This window comes from Macadamia integrifolia, chromosome 6, assembly GCF_013358625.1.
Source record: "Macadamia integrifolia cultivar HAES 741 chromosome 6, SCU_Mint_v3, whole genome shotgun sequence".
Taxonomy (NCBI): Eukaryota; Viridiplantae; Streptophyta; class Magnoliopsida; order Proteales; family Proteaceae; genus Macadamia; species Macadamia integrifolia.
In genome coordinates, this window is record NC_056562.1 from 33186443 (window position 1) to 33205259 (window position 18817).

Here is an 18817-nt window from a genome sequence, read left to right on the forward strand (position 1 = left end):
AACTTTTGTACCATATACGAAATCAGATTTTGGATGGTTCATGGTCCAAACCCCTAGAATAGTTGAGTTTTCAGATCTGAGGCCGATTCTCAGTGTTTTTGGGGCCAATTCTGGGCGATTCAGATTGGGATCGGATCGGAATCAGCGAGACCAATCGGATACCCAATTCTGTATTTTGAAACCTTAATTATAAGTTCATAGATTGTTTTGTTTTCTCTGCAACAATCTACAGCTGTGTGTGGATCTCTCTACCTGAATTTGAATTGCAGTACACCACGATTTAAGTCACTGACTACAGTTGAATTGCTTCTATATTTCTTACTTTTCCTTTATTATTCTACTCTTACGAAGGTAAAAGAGTAGAATTAGAATGACCATTGCCACCATTCGAGCAATTGTATGGTTGCATTTGTCGATTATCTTTTTGCTCTTTCCTTCTCCCATTAGCATATCAGTCATAGCCAGATAGTATAGTTGAATGTAATCAGAGCATACCAAGATTTCTATCAGTGCCAGTTTTAAGGATGTCGATGACCAGTGCATGCATAGGCTGGCCGGCCATCTGGGTGAAGTTATGAATCCTTTGAGCTACTGATGCATCAGTTCTTAATCTCTGAGCCAATTTAATGAGTCAGAATTAACAAGGCATGTTGCAAATAAATTGGGTGATGAGACAGATTTCTGGTTTGATAACCCATAAAATGAAGGCAATTGATTGCTGAAGGAATCTGTTGGTACAAAGAGATTGGTTAAGGATCTCAAACCCACACCATCACTCTTAGGGAAGGAGTCCTTTAGTCCGGTGGGCCTGGCCAAGCTGTTGGACCATCACTATCTAGAGCCACTGGTGAGATCCTGTGTACTTTCGAAGCAGGAAATTCCTGAGAATCCCACCTTTGGAAAGCGCCTTAATACTCTTACTACCAATGTTTTTCCATCTATCTTTTGACCCTGCATGTGTGCCGCAGCAGTAACTGCATTTGTGGGATCAACATACCTAACAAAGCCATAGCCTTTACTCAATCCTGTGCTTCTGTCTTTCATCACTTTTGCTGCCGTTATCATGCCGAAAGGAGAGAATAGATCTCTTAATTGATTGTCATCCAGAGCATGAGGAAGATAGCCCACATATATATTTGTGTCATCAATTTCTTTACAGCATTTGCTTCGTGTATTTGGAGTTGGGCTGACACCAGGGTGAGAAAAATGACCATAGGGTGGTGAAGTAAACAGCCTGCTGTTGCTATGTTCCAGTTCAATGATTCCTGAAACTACTGAGGTACCAAAATTAAGACCTCCACTTCCAATATCAGAAAAACCATGATGTTGATGGTCAATGTTGCTAACTGGAGTGGATGCTGCCAATGGACAGTTGGTAGATGGATGTCTGCCGCCTCGACATATATTGCATAAATCGATTTCAAAAGTTGGCTTCTGACAAGGGCAAGCGTATTGCTTGTGCCCCCGCTCACAGCTTCGTGTATTTGGAGCCGGGCTGACACCAGGGTAAGAAAAATGACCATAGGATGGTGAAGTAAGCCACCTTCTGTTGCTATGTCCCATTTCAATGATTCCTGAAACTACTGAGGAACCAAAATTGAGACCTCCACTTCCAATGTCACAAGAACTATGATGTTGATGGTCAATGTTGCTAACTGGAGTGGATGCTGCCAACGGACAGTTGGTAGATGGATGTCCGCTGCCTCGACATTTATTGCATAAATCAATTTCAAAAGTTGGCTTCCGACAAGGGCAAGCGTACTGCTTATGCCCCTGCTCACAGCTTCCTATAGTCGGAGCTGGGCTGACACCAGGGTGAGAAAAATGACCATAGGATGGTGAAGTAAACCACCTGCAGTTGCTATCCAATTCAATGATTCCTGGAACTGCCGAGGTACTAAAATTGAGACCATCACTTCCAATATCAAAACTATGATGTTGGTGGTCAATACTGCGAACTGGAGTGGATGCAGCCAATGGACAGTTGGTAGATGGATGTCTGCTTCCTCGACATATATTGCATAAATCAATTTCAAAATTTGACTTCCGACTAGGGCAAGCATATTGCTTGCGTCCTCGCTCACCACATTCTTTGCACAAGCTCTCATCTCTTTGCATGCCCTTAAGTGCAGCTAGCTCCTTTAACTGGGAAAGTTTGTGCTTATTGATTCTTTCATCCACTGGATTAAGTAGCTTCTCAACCATTTTCACTGCTGCATCCAGTGATCCCTGATTGTCTGCCTCTATCAACACATGCAAATCATCATTATCAATGGGATCAGGCTTCTGATATGCCCTCTTTCTTATAGCAGAGCCTTTACCTCTTATTACAATCCTAGCCCCAGTTTCCTTCTCCATTCGCTTCTGCGTGTTCCCACGGGGACCAATTATGAGACCAATGAAATTATGCCCAGGATATTCCCTTAAAGGTATGTAAAGTTTCTTGTAGAGCTTTGATGGCTTGAAATTAGAGGGAGGTTTGAACATTGGGTTCTTCTGAATCAACTTTAAAATGATAGTTTGCCGGTCTTGAATAAGTTTCTCCCGGTAACTGATATCCCTTGAGTTCATTCTAATTCCAAGTTGATCATACACTGGAGGAGAAGAAGGCGATCTTTCTTCCTTTGGCCAGTCACAGTGAATCTCTGACTCTTGCAGCTTCCTGTTTGTCTCAAGAAGCTTCTTTTTCAACTCCTGAATTTCAGGATCAGAATCAGCTCCAGTGACAATGTCATGTATAAAATCAGGCAGTTGAATTGGGCCCATCAATTTTAACTGAGAATCTTCGTCGACCCACCTGATTTTCCTCCTTTTACTTGTTCTTTCACCTTCACCTTCTTCCCCACCAACTTCAGGCTGTGGATCCCTACTACGCCTTAGCTTTCCTGAACTTCCAGTGCAGTCCTGCTGCTCAGAAGAATTTTCAGCATTAGCAAATTCTTTGGGACTTCCAGATTCATTGTGGAGATCTGTAAGAGTAGAACCAATAACTGTTTCTGGTTCTATGCACTCCTCTTGCTTGCACTTCTTTCGTGAAGGATGAACTTGCAATGAACCTAAGTCACCTGCTGTGACATCCAATAACCTCTTCTTTTCATTCGAATTGTTCAACACAGGTTCTGTGTGGCATTTATTGTCATCGGAGTTACTCTCTGAAAGAGGTTGAGACCAAGATTCCTCTAATGGGCCCTCATCCGGTTCTTCGCTTTCCTGTTCAGTCAAATCATTTTTAACATCTGAGGATAATTGAGAAACATGTTTTTCTGATGTGTCCTGAGTTGGTTCCTCTTTGAGTTCCTCACTTGATTGTTCAGTTTCTTCATTGTCACTCTCAGAAGACTGCTGAGAAACAGAATCATCTGAAGGCTCCTCAGATAGTTTCTCCTCTGGCTCATTATGTATATCCTCAGTTAAATCTTTCTCAGATTTCATCATCTTTGCTTCGAATGCCAGATATGAGGTCACAGATGGTGTGGGATCTCAACCAAGATGTTTTTTCTGCATCAAAGATACCAAATGCATCAGAATATATATATATATATATATATATATAAAGAAGGGAAGCAAAGGTACTCCCAAAAAATGTATTCACACATTTAACGAACAAGTTCCACCAGTTACACTTTGCTCATCTGAGCAAACAACAGAACCAAAAATGTTTCTATTCATAGAGGGATGCATGTTCACAAGTATCAGACAGGGAAATTAAATATTCTTTATCCTTTCTGTAATTACACAATTGTTCCTAACAGAATCAGGAGTGAAAAATATATTAAACCAACAAAATTTTCTTTCAGCTAATGAAACAATGTAAATTCTATAACAGTAGCAAGAGGCCAGGAGCAGTGTCCAATGTCATTTACATGGCATATGAAAAAAAAAAATAAAAAAGATTTGTGCAGCACAGGCTAATTTCCTACTAAGCTTTCAATGTGCAAGGTTTCAATTGAAATCAGATAACCATTACCTAGGGAGCCCAACCTGGTTAAAATTTAACTTCACAAATGAAAACTTAGTGGGAATCAAACCCCACAGAAAGATATAAATCTACAGCTAAAACACAGGGAAACAGACATAAAAACAGGGTAAGGAGGAAAACTTGTTGTTCCACCAGTGCTGCCTTGTACAGCTGTCCCTCCTACGAGGTGTGAGTTGTGTGCCAGAGGAGGTAGCAGGCCAGAATACAATTAGTGGATTTGTTTCTGGTTCTGCCATGTGTGAATCAAAGGTAACATAAAACTGACGTGTAGAGTACTTTTAGCTCCCTATACTTTTATTATTATTATTATCATTATCATTATCATTATTATTATTATTATTATTATTATTATTATTATTTTACTAACATTGCTCCTGAATCCTGATTCCTTTAAGGGTTCCCTATTTGTTCAATTTTTTTATAACATTAATTGACATCATACCCTCCTGTGCTTGCTATCTCTAACTTGAGCATTGTTTACATGAGAAGGAGGCATATAATTGTATTCTCTGTAAACTGGAACACGCTCATCTAATTAATCTGGCAGTTGTTGAATCAAATAATCACCAATGCTAACTCGAGCAAACTACAGCTAAGATTGTAACATAAACAAGCCCTACATCTAAAGAGGAGAAATTTTAAGTATTCAAACTCACACAAAACTATTACTGTATTACAGATTTAAATAAGGAGCAACAATTTGCCACCACCTAGTCATTTAATAAAAATATATTTTAAACAATCAAAATTCTTTTTACATGCATATTTTTTGCTCACATGGGAAAGACACCAGAAACTTATAGATATAGTTAATTCTCATATTGTTAGAATTAATAGAAGAATAATAAAAAGTATCTGATTGTTCCAAAAATCATCCATATGCATCTCTAATAGATAATCACCGAATAGCTTTCCTAACAACCCCTGCCCCCCATAAAAAGAGAAGAGGAAAAAAAAACATGGTTATCCTCCAGAATAGAGTGGGAGATAATACAAAGAACATCCCAAGTAAGAAAGACACAAGCACTTCTTCAGAAAAAATAAGCATTCAACTGGAAAAAAAAGAAAAAAGCGAATAAATATATATTTGCCAAATTCTAAGAAAAACCAACGGAGTATTTGCCAGTAGAGACGCAGTCAACCATTAAATGAAAAATTACTATCAAATATTTGTACATTTTAGGAGAAAATATTGTGTCAGTGGAAGCATACATTGCCAGAGTTCCCTCAGCTTCACGACCGCAGAATTCCATATCTGCATTGTAATGTTGAATACGAGAGACGAAATGTTATACCGGAACAGTATAGAGATCTTCTTTTTCCTCTCTCTAACAACATCTTTTGGTCCCAAACCCTAGAAATTCAGGCATTGTACAAGATGGACACCTAACGGCCTTTAAGATGATTTTAAATTGAACAGTCTTTGTGGCTACAATGTTCATCAAATTTAGAACCACGGTCACCTATGATCTGTTCTTTTTATTGAAAAGAAAGAAACTGATTCAATCGCTCTCCTAATGTAGAACGATGATAGAGCGAAATAGAGCGAAATGAAACCCAAGACTAGCAACCATGAAGTATCATTAATTGAAGGAGGAGAAAAAACTAACGGCTCGTCATACAAAATGAATCAAGAAGAGATGAAATCAACACTAATTTCATAAAATTTGAGAAATTAGAATTCATGTAATTGAAGAACATTGAAACTACAAGAAAAGAACCGCCACGCGTTCTCGATTGAATTATTTGGAGAAATCAGAAAACAAAGCAAGCTTCAATGAGAACGAACCTGTACGAAGCTGCAACTATCGAAATGATTTCTTGAACGACGAGAGATCGTTCGAAACTCCAATGGCGATCGGAAATCTTGCGCAGAAGCTCACTGTATCGGTAATTCAGTATTGTCTTTCTCCTACTTAAGAATCACAAAACCGTCGCGATGTAATTCAGGGGACTTTTTAAGAGGGAATGAAAATAAACTAACTTTATTATATAACATTTGAAACCAGGAGAAATGACTTTGTTACCCTTTTTTGTCCTTTTTTTTTTTCTTTAAAAAGAATACTCGATGACTAGACTCAGTGAGTCGTGAACCCGAGATCTATCCTACGCTATGCTTGTGATGAACATAAACCACGTGAAATGGGTTGAGGTCGGGTTTTTTGGTTAAAAATGGATAACCAGGAACCCACAACGCATCTATATTGGGTGGATCAGAAAACCCTGGGCCCATAAAGACCCAGCAACTCATATGAACGAGGAAAAACCAAAGCCCATTAAGAGAGAAGCATGCAAAACAACCTAGTGCGAGTGGCCCTAATGGATGAGGAGAGTAGAACTTAGAATATTTCTAAGGCATGGTCCATCGTTTAAGGTTCGGTACTCATATCGGTATCAACCGATACCAATACCAATATCAATACCAATACCAATACCATATCTAAGATCCAGTGCAGCTTGTCTAAGCCATTTTTTTTTATCAACTATTCTATGTGTATAAGTCAAAAAATAATTAAAAAAAAAAAGGAAGAGGGTTTTTTCAAAGGCGGCGTGGCCCTTGCACCAGTTATTGGAGTTGATAGGAGCGCATGCAGAAGCATAACACAGGGGTGGGATTTCTGCCTTTCATGGGCGGGGAAGACATTTTACCTCCCTATGTGTCTGGGCACGGGAGCCACACTCCTTTCAAGCTTCTTTTTTTCCTTTTTATAATTAATATCACTAATGAGTGTATAACTACTTTCAAAATAATAGTTAAATCTGATTGTTTAATTTTACTTAACAACCGTATCCCTTTAAAAAAGAAAAGAAAAGGAAAATGAGATGTTATTAAGCATTAAATCTGTAGACCCATCAAGGTGACACATCGATCAGTGTGGACAAACACCATTTGTTTCCATGTGAAAAGATAGAAAATTTCCTCATACAATCTTACATCCATTTGTTTCCATGTAAAAAGAAAGAGAATTTACTTAAACAATCTTACATTTTTTGTACTGCTTTTACATGAAAATTTTCTCGTTATAAGTTCCAATTGTTTCCCAGTAAAAAGATGAGAAAGGAAAAAATTTTCTATAGGATTTCTGATGTTTGTTTTGATGTAAAATGTAAGAAAATGAAAGAAAAATAAAATAATGTAAAATAGCATTTGAAAAGAAATTTTTACAACAAAAAAAATGAGGCCTTCCAAATGTTTTACTTAGCAACCAATGGAACCTCAACAAATAATGTACAAAACGAAAATGATTGCCCAAGTCGCAACCAACTTAATGAACAAAAAAGATATTTAAGGGTATTTTTGTAATATTGTTTATCCATCGCGAGTATCGACATAAATACCCTATGTTGTTTAAGGGCTATTTTCTGTATTAAGCCAGCCTGATTGATAAATCACAATACAGAAACTACCAGTTATGAAATTTTTTTTTTTTTTTTGGGCTAAAGATTCAGAAAGTAAAATTAATATAAAAAAGGGCAAATGTCTTCCGACAGAGAGCACCCCCTGCACCCTGACACGGGGCACGAGTCATGACCCAGGAGGGGCATGGTGGTCATTTCGCACCCCCTGTGTCTGGGATGCAGGGGGCCATTTCTGGACAGAAAACTGTCCCATAAAATAATAACATGATAAGGAGGATGAAAAATAATTTGCAGTCAAAACTTAACTCGCACAAACTAATTTTCATATGTCGAAAAAATCATCCTGATGTGATAAGAATCATAAATACAGAAAATATCCTGCAGTCAATGCTAGGCATGTCCAAAAATTAAAAATACAGATGATTTGTTTCAGATGATTTTAAGCTTTCAGCTCTCAACTAAAGGAGGATGGAAATACGTCAGTTCCACCTTAGTTTTTTCCTTCTTCCTTGGTCTCCTCTACCCAACTTGATGCATACTCTGATTCCCATTAAATACACCCAGTTCCTCAGAAGGCGTCTTTTCTCTTTTGTATATAGGTTTGCAGCCTGCCTCGCAGGGTGGTGGGCAAGGTCATTTCAAGTTTTGGATGAATGACTCCTGGCAGCATTTCTTCTTGCACAGCATCCCACGAAGTATACCATCGACTATTATCCACAGAAAACAAGTAGCCATGAGGGTACAAGTGCAGGAAGGGTAATCAAGAAGAAAGAAATATACATTCCAAATGAAAGAAGTTACTATTACCACAGAAGAATGAAAGAACAGCAATTTTCACTTCGAAATGAAAGAGGTAACAATCAACACATAGAAGAATGGAAGACAAGTGCCAGAAGCATAATCACCAAGAATGAAAGAAGTAACAATCACCACATAGAAGAATGAAAGATATGACAATTTTCACTTTGAAATGAACGTTATTATGATCATATAGTAGATTAGATTTGCAGCAAAATGATAGGACCTAAACTGATTTTTAACAGTTTGAGGGCTTCTATATGTTGATTGCCACATTGCCAAATGGGATTCCTGACACTCATGATTTGGCATGCTTGGCAAAAGCACTGGATAGTATGATTTACGAAGGGACCTTATGACAACTCATTAAGTGATAAGACCAGTCAAATGCAAAGCTGGTGATAAAGTTAATAAGGGTAGTTGATCATTTTCTTTCCTTTATTCAACAATTATCAAACCTAAGAAGCAAATATCCAGGTCTAGGGTAATCTCTTATTTTTCCTAATGAACCCAGTTTTCTTGAAAAAAATTACGTATCTAACTAATTGACAAAAACTCTATGAGAGGAAGTGTCTTACCAAAACAACAAACAGAACCAAATTAAAAATCCCAACCACTCTCCATTCTGCTTTCATGTATTGTGCAATCCCAGCCCTGAAAGATAAAGAAAGAGAACATTAGACATGGGAAGAGTTCTACAGAGTAGCAAGAAAGAGAATGTGGGAAAACGGTGGCTTTACTTGCAAGAATCACAATTGTAACACTTGATGGCTCTGGCATTTTTGTAAAGTTTGCAATCATTGTTAGAACTGACAGGATGGAAACTCAAGTCATAGTATGAAGCATTTACAGCAGGATAGCCACACCTAAAAATGTGAAACAGAGAAACCCACGCAATGAGATGCCAGTTGTGAGGTAAGACTAATGGTTACAAATTCAATAAGTAGTATTTTGCCAAAACTAAGATTTAAATGCATCTAGTATAGGGAATGCATATACTCCGATGGTGGTCGACAGCACCCAGCCTCTATGGGGGTAAGTTCTGCCATTTTATACTGTTTAAGGGTCTGCAAAAATTTCATGAAAATGTCAACATGGAAATCAAATAGATCTTGAAAAAGATGGCTTAAAGATTGGAAAACATGACCTTATATTTCTTGGGCAGGTTATTGCAGTCTTCAGATTTCACAAGACAACTCTTCAAGTGTTCCCAGTTCCGGGTGTTGCTCAACTAGAACAGAAACAAATAATAACAGAAACAAAAGTTCATAGTCTGGAATCAAAATTTTAAATGGTTGATCGCAAGTAACACGCCTTACTTCTTTTATAAACCAGGAACTGCAATCTTGAAGTTGATACTCCTTGTACCTGAAATAATTAATCAGATAAAACTACAAGAAGAATGATCGATACCTAAAAATTCTTCCTGTAAGATATCTCATACGTTTCAACCCTAGCTGAATAGAAAGAAAAGAAAACAGAACAATACAGACAAGCACACCACCAATATTTTCCTTTTGTTGCTTAATCATGTATCCTGACCCATTCCTTTTTACTCGTCTGGAATTTACTGTTGCTCGAAAGTACACATTGTATAGGGGATTCTACCAACAGCAATAAAAATAATAATAAGAAAGATTTAATCACCTAAATTGTTTCTGCTCTTACCTCAGGCCAGCCACTGTATGCCCAGATCCATTGTTTGTTATGATGAACCTAGTAAGAGTGAAAAAAAAAAAAAAACAGAGAATCAGATTTTAGCATTCACACATGAATCATGTGATATGAGAAATAATAGGGGAACAAATTCTCTAGCAAAGTTCGGTGAAAAATTAATAAACAAGAGGGAGGAAAAGCTCAATGGACATGAAAAATTTGGTATCAGGCATTCAATGGTGTGTTGCCTTACACTTCTGCATCAAATAGTTAAGGATTTTGATAGCAGAGCTTCAGCAGAAAGCTCAATTGGGTGATCAAATCCTACTTTACTCACCAAAAAAAGAGTAGGGTGGGGGACATGTTTGCACAAAAAACATGCCTCCCCATTTCTTACTTTAAGTAGCATTTCCTTAGCACAAATAGGCAACGTCTACCTCAGAAACCACTTTGACTGTGCAACAATTATAAAACAGTTCTAGATCCAACTGTCAGAGTCTTCATAACTCTTTCAGGTATTCAAGACAAGCATTTAGTCCCTGCAACCTAATTCTTGGTCAACTTAACTCATTAGGTTTTAAAGAAAAAAATCACTTCTTATCATTAGCCGCACCTTAAGGATTTTGTAACTAGATGCTGAAGATCCTAAATTACTGCCAGTGCCATTCCTTTTTCCTACTACAGGAACCAACACCAACATGAGGAGGCCTTCAAAAAGAATCGATTTTACACCACCACAAAGTCAATATCATTTTATCACACAAGTGAATCAGTTCATAAATTGGTGAAAGCAAAGCAAAGCAAAGAAGATGGCATATTCGGCAAAAAAGAGAAGGGAAAACATTGCAATTCTAATAAATCAAATATTTCATCACTAAACTTGCACCCAATTTGTGAGACACTCAAATGGTGAATCCCATTTGGCAGTTTCAAGTCCTATGGAAAGATACAACTCTATCGAATATTTTTGAGTGAACAAAAGGAGCACAAATTTAAGCTTTTAGCCGAAGTACTTACGCTAGAACAGTGGATACCAGAATTACCACCAAGATCAAGCATAACATCACCAAATACTGAGAGCAAGGGTCAAGGCCAATCCAGATATTTTGAAGAAGAAAAAATCAACAATGTAAAATCATATGCTTCATAAATTTATTCAAGTAGGATACCATCCATAACAAAATGGAGATGTCCTTCAATGCGCCCAAAAAACCAATTAAAGATCTGAAAATCAAAGAAACCCACATTGGCATTATTGCAGATAAATAAGAGGCAAAAACTTCAGTTTCAAAGCAAAGCATAGTGGAAACTTACACGAGAAGGATTAAAGCACCAAGGCCTAGTACAGGAAGAGTAAGGGATTTTCGACAGCTATCGTGGTGAGTGCTCATCCACACCCCGAAACAAATAACAGCTACACCTAAAAGCTGCACGATTAAAACAAAATAATACAAATCTATATTTCATTCTTTTTTCCTTTTTGGGTATTTGAATAAAAGAAAAATCCTCGCACAAAATGACGAGGAAAACCCAAACAGAAAACCGATTAATGCGCGAGAAAAACTGAAACTAACCGAGGAAAAAGGGGAAGAAGAAAGCAATAAAAGCCCACTACAGTAGAAACAAACCCAGTAATGAGAAACTTGGAATAAGCAGAAGAAAAGAGGAGGAGACGGGAGCTACAAATAATTCCAAGCAAGGCGAAAAGGGTTTCAAGGAACAATGAAACAAAGAAAGTACCTAAGAAAGACACAGAATCACACTGTATAAACAAAAGGAAAATGGAAACAGAAGATTAAAAGCTTACGATTGTGAGAAAGTTGATCCATCTGATAACAAAGGTGCTTGTTCCTGCCATGTTTTCTTCCTCTTCTCAGCTCAAAGCATTGAGACAGAGAGAGAGAGAGAGATCTATGTCTATCAAAATGTCGGAGATTTTGGCAGTTCCGATAGAGATTACTTAGTTTAGAAGAGTGATTTAGCAAAGAAATTTTTAAAAGGATTCTGAAGTGGCAGTATGGCACTTGCAGAGCAAGAAAAGGAAGCACACGAGTAGGGAGTTAGATGGGGATAACGAGAGGAAGTAAAGGATAATTCCGTCAACGTAAGAAGGAGAGTCACGTGGTTCATAGTTCATCGTTGATGCAACAGGATAAACTCTTACCCCAAGAAAAACAATGACTGCTTGCTGAATTTACCTATCACATACCATGACGAAAAACGAATCATCACGTGTTCTTGGACCATAAGAATATGACCTAAGTGACTTACGGCGTGGTCTGGTCTGATCCGGTCCAATCTGGTCTGTCCGAAGACTAGTAAAATCAATAGTCATATATGTTGGTCCCTTTATTGTTCAAAGTCGTTCGTACCCTTGGGGATCTAATTCAACGATGATTAAGATACTTCAACTTGGGTGAAAGAAAACTTGGTCAATAAAGAATAACTGCTACTGTTATTGTATATTTTATTGTAGATTCTCATCTCTTTGGTACCTGCAAATCATAGATGAAAGAACTAGCCCATAGTCGATTTCTAAGGAAGGCCCTTCGAAGCTTAAGTCATTATGTTGGGTGAGAAAGCAAATATTAGACTGAGCTCTAAGTATTATAAGTTACTTATCTTCTTTTTTGGCTACGTTCTCCTTATATTGTGATTGATGGGGCCTCCCATTGGTCCAAGGGTCTCTTTCCTTGATGACATGGACCTATTAGTCATTGGTGGATCGGTCCTTTTTCAGGCTAAGGTGGCTGATCTCATGATAGCGAGGCTAGGATTCTAACAGTTAACCCATAGTTACAGTTACCCTTGGGTTTAGTAACTATAGTTTTAACGGTTAACACAACCGTCATTGATCTTGAGTTAGATAACGTTTGACTGTAGTTTAGTTCGCTAGCCCCGATTAGGTTTAGAAACGGTTATGAACGTCGCCATCTCGAGATTGAGTAACAAATCTAGGTGACATGTGGATGATGAATATGAGCCCTCCTGTGTTCGGCTAATGAGGAGATGACCATGCCTCTTTGGCCCGTAAGGGGGTGCCCTTACCTTCGTGAAGAAGGGGCGTTTATACCTAGGGCTGATAGGAAGGTAAGTCTGCTCGTCCTAGGGTTTGGTCAGTGGTATAAGTACCGAGCACGATTATCGCCATGTGGTCAATGAATGGTTTGTCATTTTTGGTCGAAAGCTTACCTTTCAAAGAGTTCCAACCACATGTTTATTCCTCAATGGTTGGTCATATTATGGTATATCAGTGTCTATTGCTAAATTACTCATGATTAAATCTTGGAGTGGGTTGTCCTTCACCCAAAATGAAAGAAAAATCCTCTAATCATGATCATTTAAACCCTCTGATTATCTTGGGTAAACATTTAAACCCACTTATCAAATCTAGGAAAGTATTTATCGTCCCAAACAATAGTTTACAGCCGTGGAAGTTAAAAATGAAACAAAAATCAAATAAAAAATCATCATTCTTGTTAGAAAAAAAAAAAAAAATTTGAATTTGAAGAAAGACATAGAAACATAAAGCAATCATTGCATCATTGTGATTTTTTATTCATCGTGATATAATGATTGTTTTTTATTCATTTATTTCATTAAATTCAATTTCTTTTTTAATTCATCTTTTGACAACTTAGCCTAAAGATGAAGAAAAATTTAATCCTCGTTGTCGTGCTTCTTTATTTCAAAGAAAATATCAAAAGCATCTTGAGGCTAAGGCCTATTGTCTTAGGGCTTAGGTCACATTAACTAATCTTCTTATTCTTTTCTGATTTACAAGCAAAAAATGGGTATTTTATTTGGAGAAAATAAAGGAATAGATAGGTTAAGATGTTTTTTTATTTTTTTTACCCAAAAAAAAAGATGTTGTTATTTTCTGGTTACTTGTTATTATATGCCACAGCTTAGTGGTTAGTTGGAAACAGAGCTTCATGATCCCAGTCTACCAGAAACAGACAGGATGGTCTCAATAATTCAACTGGATCAAAGCACCTTTATATAGTCTTGGTATGTTCAACGAGAGAGGTTGGCCTTAATGGACAAGCAAATAGGTGGGTTGTTTTTCAAACAGGTAAAGTAGGACCAAAACTTCATTTTCATTATTTTATCTCAACCTAATAGATTTCAAGGGGATGGCTGTAATTCAACAAACCCTTGTGAGTGCTATGAGTTTCGGGCATAACATAAGGAGGCCTGTGTAATTTGCCCAAAATATTATTTGAAAAATGTCTTCAAACTTTTTGGGCAATAAAGGGAGCCTACATCTCCAAGCTTGGGTTACGACCATTGCAGAAGGATGGGGATGATGATGCATTCGTTTATAAGAATTCACCATCATTGAGTCCTAGGCTACCTTCTCTCCCAATGGCTTGGATCAATGCATTGGCCATGAACTGAAACAAAACTTGAAAATAGGTCTAATTCTACGACTGTCAGGGAGAACTGACTCTGACCCGTCCTGGAATGGAGACAATGGCTTGGATCCCTGCATCAAAAAAATTGCAGCAGATGGCAGGGGGCGGTGGGGGTGGGGGTAGGGGTAAGGGGTAAGGGGTTGGGGCAGGGGGTTGCTGGAGATGGGGGAGACAATGGGGTGACAGAATGAGATGGAATGATAGAGAACGGGGCGAGATGTGGGGCGCGAGTTGCAACGACAAACCAAACAGAACAGTTGAGATGCCAAAAAGTGGATCAATGCTGAGATACAGAAAAAGGGGATCCAAAGATCAATAAAATGATAAGTACATACGATTCCAATACATTCTGCTAACGCGTAGATATCACTTTCCCATTTTTTTTATAATAGATCTTAGTTCTGTCCCATACCCCACTTGGATAATCTGGGCTCTGAGCTCCATCTTAGGCAGCCTTTTGATCACAAAAACAGTTGTGTACTATGCATCTGAATTTCTGACTTTGAAGTTGCTTAGTATAGTTAATACGTATAATAATTTATTGCAACCAAACAATTACCCCTTCAGACTTGAGAATACAACTCTAATTTACAGAAATAGAAAAAAGGAAACAGAAAGGCAACAAAAAATTTCCAGGGAAAGATTAGTCAAAATTAATTGGGATGTGACTAATGAAGAAATGGTGTCACCATCTTTTTCTACGTTTTCCTGCAAAGAGTTGTACCAATGTGAGAAATGCCCCACTATACGAATTTTTGAGGATTTCGATTTTCCCTGCCTGAATTCTATGGGGAATACTTATTCATATTGCCAGTGTTCTTTCAATGACTTCCTCGTCATCTGAGGAATCCTTCAGACTTGGGCTTACTCATGATTCATGAAAATCCATAACCAAGAGAACTTCCAGTTGCTTCACATAACTGCATGCAGACAAAGTCGACGAATCAACCAATTTGTGAAGGGCTCTGTCCAGATGTGCAGCTTATGTAGAACTAAATAGAAATGGAAGCATTTGGTCCAGAATTTTGTGCAGGATTAAGGAGAGAAAATAGAAAATGTGGTAAAACATCCGTGGTTGAATACCTCAGTAAGCTCAGAGAGATGGCGAGTCCTGAACTCATTAATAGTTGCTGCAATTTCTGACGTGGGCAACTTAGCCTGTACAAACAAGAAAGGTTAAACAACATACAAGAAACGTTATGACCAGACAAATGCCAAGGACACTCATGTTACAGAATGGACCATATAATCGTCAAGTCAAAAACTTCATGATCAGGGACCAAAAAACCAACCAGACATCAAATATTACTGAAGCTATAAGATTAAGAATAACTCATCACATGGATTCCAAAGGTCGGTTGACATTAACATGCATACCATAAGTACAGTCGTCTATAGGTGTTAGCACAGGACAATCAGAATTTCATCCTTCCTGTGCCCAGCCCAAGAGCAACATATAACAGTCAAGATTTGAAAAACTAACTTTGCAGGATGAGCCTCCAACACAATTAAATCAGGCTGTGGGAGTTTCTGTGCTGTGCTACTTGGATGAATCAAAAGATGGTAGAAAAAATATTCCAGAAAAAAGAGGGAGGATGGTAAAAAGACAAGCAGAACTTTAACAGCCTGTGGTTGGCAAGAATGGTCAGTAAGTACAACTGGAAGTTTAGGAGGGAGGATTTACATGCAAGCGTCATAAAGAAGGAAGCATTCAGTAAAAGAAGCAGACTGTTAGTGACCTATTTTATTCCTTTTCAGCTTTTCTCTCTTAGCAATTTGAATAGAATGTGAGTCTTAAATAGTCTAGAAACTGATAAAGCCTCATACCAAAGATTGAACCTACAAGGACTCAGCATGATTGTGTCTTGAAGAAAGAATTTGCCTCAATTAAGCCAAGCATTCTTTATAGAAGAAGCAAAACTGCAGGTATGGAGATCAAATGGACCTAAAAGTCACTCTCAGAAATAGGAAGAATCCCACTCTAAGTAGTTAAGTAAACCATGAATGGAATGATCACAAATAATCTCAGTATTAAAACTTGAATGCCATTTTCTAGGCAACTTAATAAATCCATTTTTAAGCTCACTGAATCAGACCACCAGATGCATGTTGGATTTGGACTCTTGTATATCAATGCATGAGTGATTGGTGGAATATGGCAATTTAACATCTGGAGTTTCAGTGTCATGCTATAGATATGGTACAGAGGCAGTAGAAATAAGAACGCTTGCATGTAAACCAATTACGATTGATCCTCAGTCTAAGGGAAGAACATATTCCGGACTTTAAAGTATATTGTATCCTACAATAAAAAAATTCTGTGAGCCACTCCAAGGACCATAAGTTTTCTGCTACTCATATAATGCTTTGTTGTATAACTTCAAAACCAGAAAAGCTAACCGCAGTATGATTTTATGAACCAATTAGTTGAAAAATCAGTAACTTCCTCATATAGTAGTAAATCAATATGGAGAAGATAAAATCAATCTTTCCAGTACTTGGTGAAGCAGCAGAGACAAAATATTTATAACTAAGACTGAATTCTGTTTGGTCAGTAGTAAAGTCAAATGAAATAAAGTCTTCCTAAGTAAAGTGAAATGAAATATTTTTTTAATGGGATGCATAGTAGCCAATAAAGTTGATGAGAAAATGATAGGAAAAAAGATGTGGACCAGTAACTAAAACAATTAAGAGTTGAAATTCTTTTATTTGTAGTTCTGCAGAAAATGAAAAAAATGCTCACTTGGGTAATAATACCCAACAAGAAGAGAACATGTAGGGCATACAAAAATTTGCATTAAATTGAATAACATGAAAATTGATTTTCAACATATAATGTGCTGCTTTCAGTATGGCTACTTTCACTCACTCATTCGCTTCTAATAATTTTATTTTACCTGTGAAAGTTTCATTTCACTTCACAGATAACGAAACAGAACCTAATAAGCAACTTATTCTGTTTACCTGTGCAAGAACAGCAGCTGCTAACTGTAAGCTTGGTTCCAAGCTCTCTGGTACAACCTGTTTATTTTATGCACGATTGTTAGATTATTGTTTAACCTAGAAGAAGTAAAACCAAAACTCAATAATCACTATTGTAGCCATTTTTTAGCAGTTATAAATACATAATAACTTTAGTAGTTGAATGTTAGATTCATAAAACCAAAAAAAAAAAAAAAAGGACCTTGTAGGTTAATCCCAAAATTTGTTTCACTCTTGTCATGATAAAAAAAGGGAAAGATAATTTGCAAGAAAATGTCAAATAAATACCGCTGTTGCACCCGCCTTCTCCAAATTGAGACCATGATCAACATCATGGGCACGAACAAATGTCTTCACATTTGGAAAATACTTGCTCAGAGCCCAAACGGTTCTATAGTTTGCACCTGGAGAATCTAAAGTTATTGCAGCTGCACATGCTCTTTCAGCACCAACCTTATGGAGGACCTAAGCATGAGCATGCAAAGAAGCATATTAGAGAGAACACATGGCAGTATGTGTATTTAACCTTTAACTTGTTTTTTATTACCTCTCGGCTACCTGCATCTCCAAAATACACGGGAAGATCAAGCGCACGCCCAACTGTCACTCGGTCACTGAAATCACATATGAAAATAACTAGAGCTAAATATGCAGACCTACATTGAAGTTTCACTCCTTTGGCACCAATGGTTAACATGATTAAAACTCAAAAGTAGTAGGCTTAACTCTCATCCTACAAGGATTTTATGTAGAATAAAAGTCCAATGGTTATCCTTGAAAAATTACTGCTGCAATGAGAAGTAATTATCGGAAATTCTTACCTTCTCACATCAAGAGCAACAAATGGAATTAGACGTTCAGAGAGAAGCTGTGCTATGATCTGAGAAAAACACAAAAACTACTATCATATTCAGGAAAAAGCAAGGATAATATCATGGCGCACACATATTAACTAACTTGACCTTCTAAACCGTCTTGAACTAGTCTGCTGAAGGAGGATTGAGGATAGGGGAATACCTGACCGACACGTCCAAACCCACATATGATAATATGATCTTGCAAATCATCTGTCTGAACATGGGAAACCAACAAATCAAAGAAAGATTAAAACTAACGGTGAATATTGGGCTGCAGTGACCCTATTCCAATTGAAACTATATCATTGCCTAGAATATAAAATATTCATATTGCTGGTCAGTAAAGACAATTTCAAGCATGAGTATAGATCCAAAAAAACCTCTCACAAAATGAACAGAAATGGTATTTCCAACCAGATCTTTTCTCCGCCGCTAGATTTGGCCAGAGACCAACCTTTTTATACTACTGTCTTGCAAATATAGAGTAGAGAACATAACTGCAAGGCTCAGCTATGGCAGGAGTTTGATCCAAGGACAGGAGACCATCAGTGTAGAGATCAAATTTTGCATGGCCCAACATTGGGTGTTTGCCCTCTAAAGGAAAGGAATCAATGGTTTTCAAGGGGGTGGGGGAAGCAACATCTTGGCAATGGGGTTCTCTGCTGCTGATGTTGACACTACCATCATGACTGCAGCCACCATGGGGGTCTCATAACCCACAATTTTTTTTTAACAACAACAAAGAAAAAAAAAGAGGGGGGGCTTTC

At 37.6% G+C, this 18817-nt stretch overlaps 3 protein-coding genes across 4 annotated transcripts in view; all 3 read right to left on the minus strand.

The window, feature by feature from the left end:
- Positions 1-517: 517 nt before the first annotated feature.
- LOC122082872 (splicing factor-like protein 1) lies at positions 518-5906 on the minus strand. Its single transcript, XM_042650679.1, has 2 exons — positions 5769-5906; positions 518-3498 (listed from the first exon to the last, which is right to left on the minus strand). Exon 2 carries the CDS (start codon positions 3433-3435, stop codon positions 832-834), a length of 2604 nt encoding a protein of 867 aa, XP_042506613.1. The 5' UTR covers positions 3436-3498; positions 5769-5906; the 3' UTR covers positions 518-831.
- Positions 5907-7626: 1720 nt separating this feature from the next.
- Positions 7627-11872, minus strand: LOC122080942 (tetraspanin-10). 2 transcript variants are annotated; one of them, XM_042647842.1, is made up of 11 exons: positions 11601-11872; positions 11108-11213; positions 10963-11017; positions 10811-10866; positions 9806-9853; positions 9457-9505; positions 9285-9368; positions 9137-9204; positions 8878-9003; positions 8716-8791; positions 7627-8046 (listed from the first exon to the last, which is right to left on the minus strand). In XM_042647842.1, the coding sequence occupies exons 1-11, from the start codon at positions 11620-11622 to the stop codon at positions 7978-7980; spliced, it is 759 nt and encodes a 252-aa protein (XP_042503776.1). In that variant the 5' UTR covers positions 11623-11872; the 3' UTR covers positions 7627-7977. The 2 variants fall into 2 exon arrangements, with proteins under 2 accessions (XP_042503776.1, XP_042503775.1); XM_042647841.1 differs by having other exon boundaries at positions 11108-11220; positions 11601-11868.
- A 2822-nt stretch (positions 11873-14694) lies between these two features.
- LOC122080918 (K(+) efflux antiporter 2, chloroplastic-like) overlaps positions 14695-18817 on the minus strand; it is a 29132-nt gene continuing 25009 nt past the window's right edge. The window contains exons 15-21 of the mRNA XM_042647804.1: positions 18211-18264; positions 18015-18073; positions 17741-17807; positions 17482-17658; positions 17176-17232; positions 15295-15369; positions 14695-15131 (exon numbers count right to left, since the gene is read on the minus strand). Of these exons, the coding sequence (XP_042503738.1) occupies positions 15087-15131; positions 15295-15369; positions 17176-17232; positions 17482-17658; positions 17741-17807; positions 18015-18073; positions 18211-18264 (534 nt within the window). The 3' untranslated portion in view covers positions 14695-15086. The remainder of the gene's footprint in view (positions 15132-15294; positions 15370-17175; positions 17233-17481; positions 17659-17740; positions 17808-18014; positions 18074-18210; positions 18265-18817) is intronic.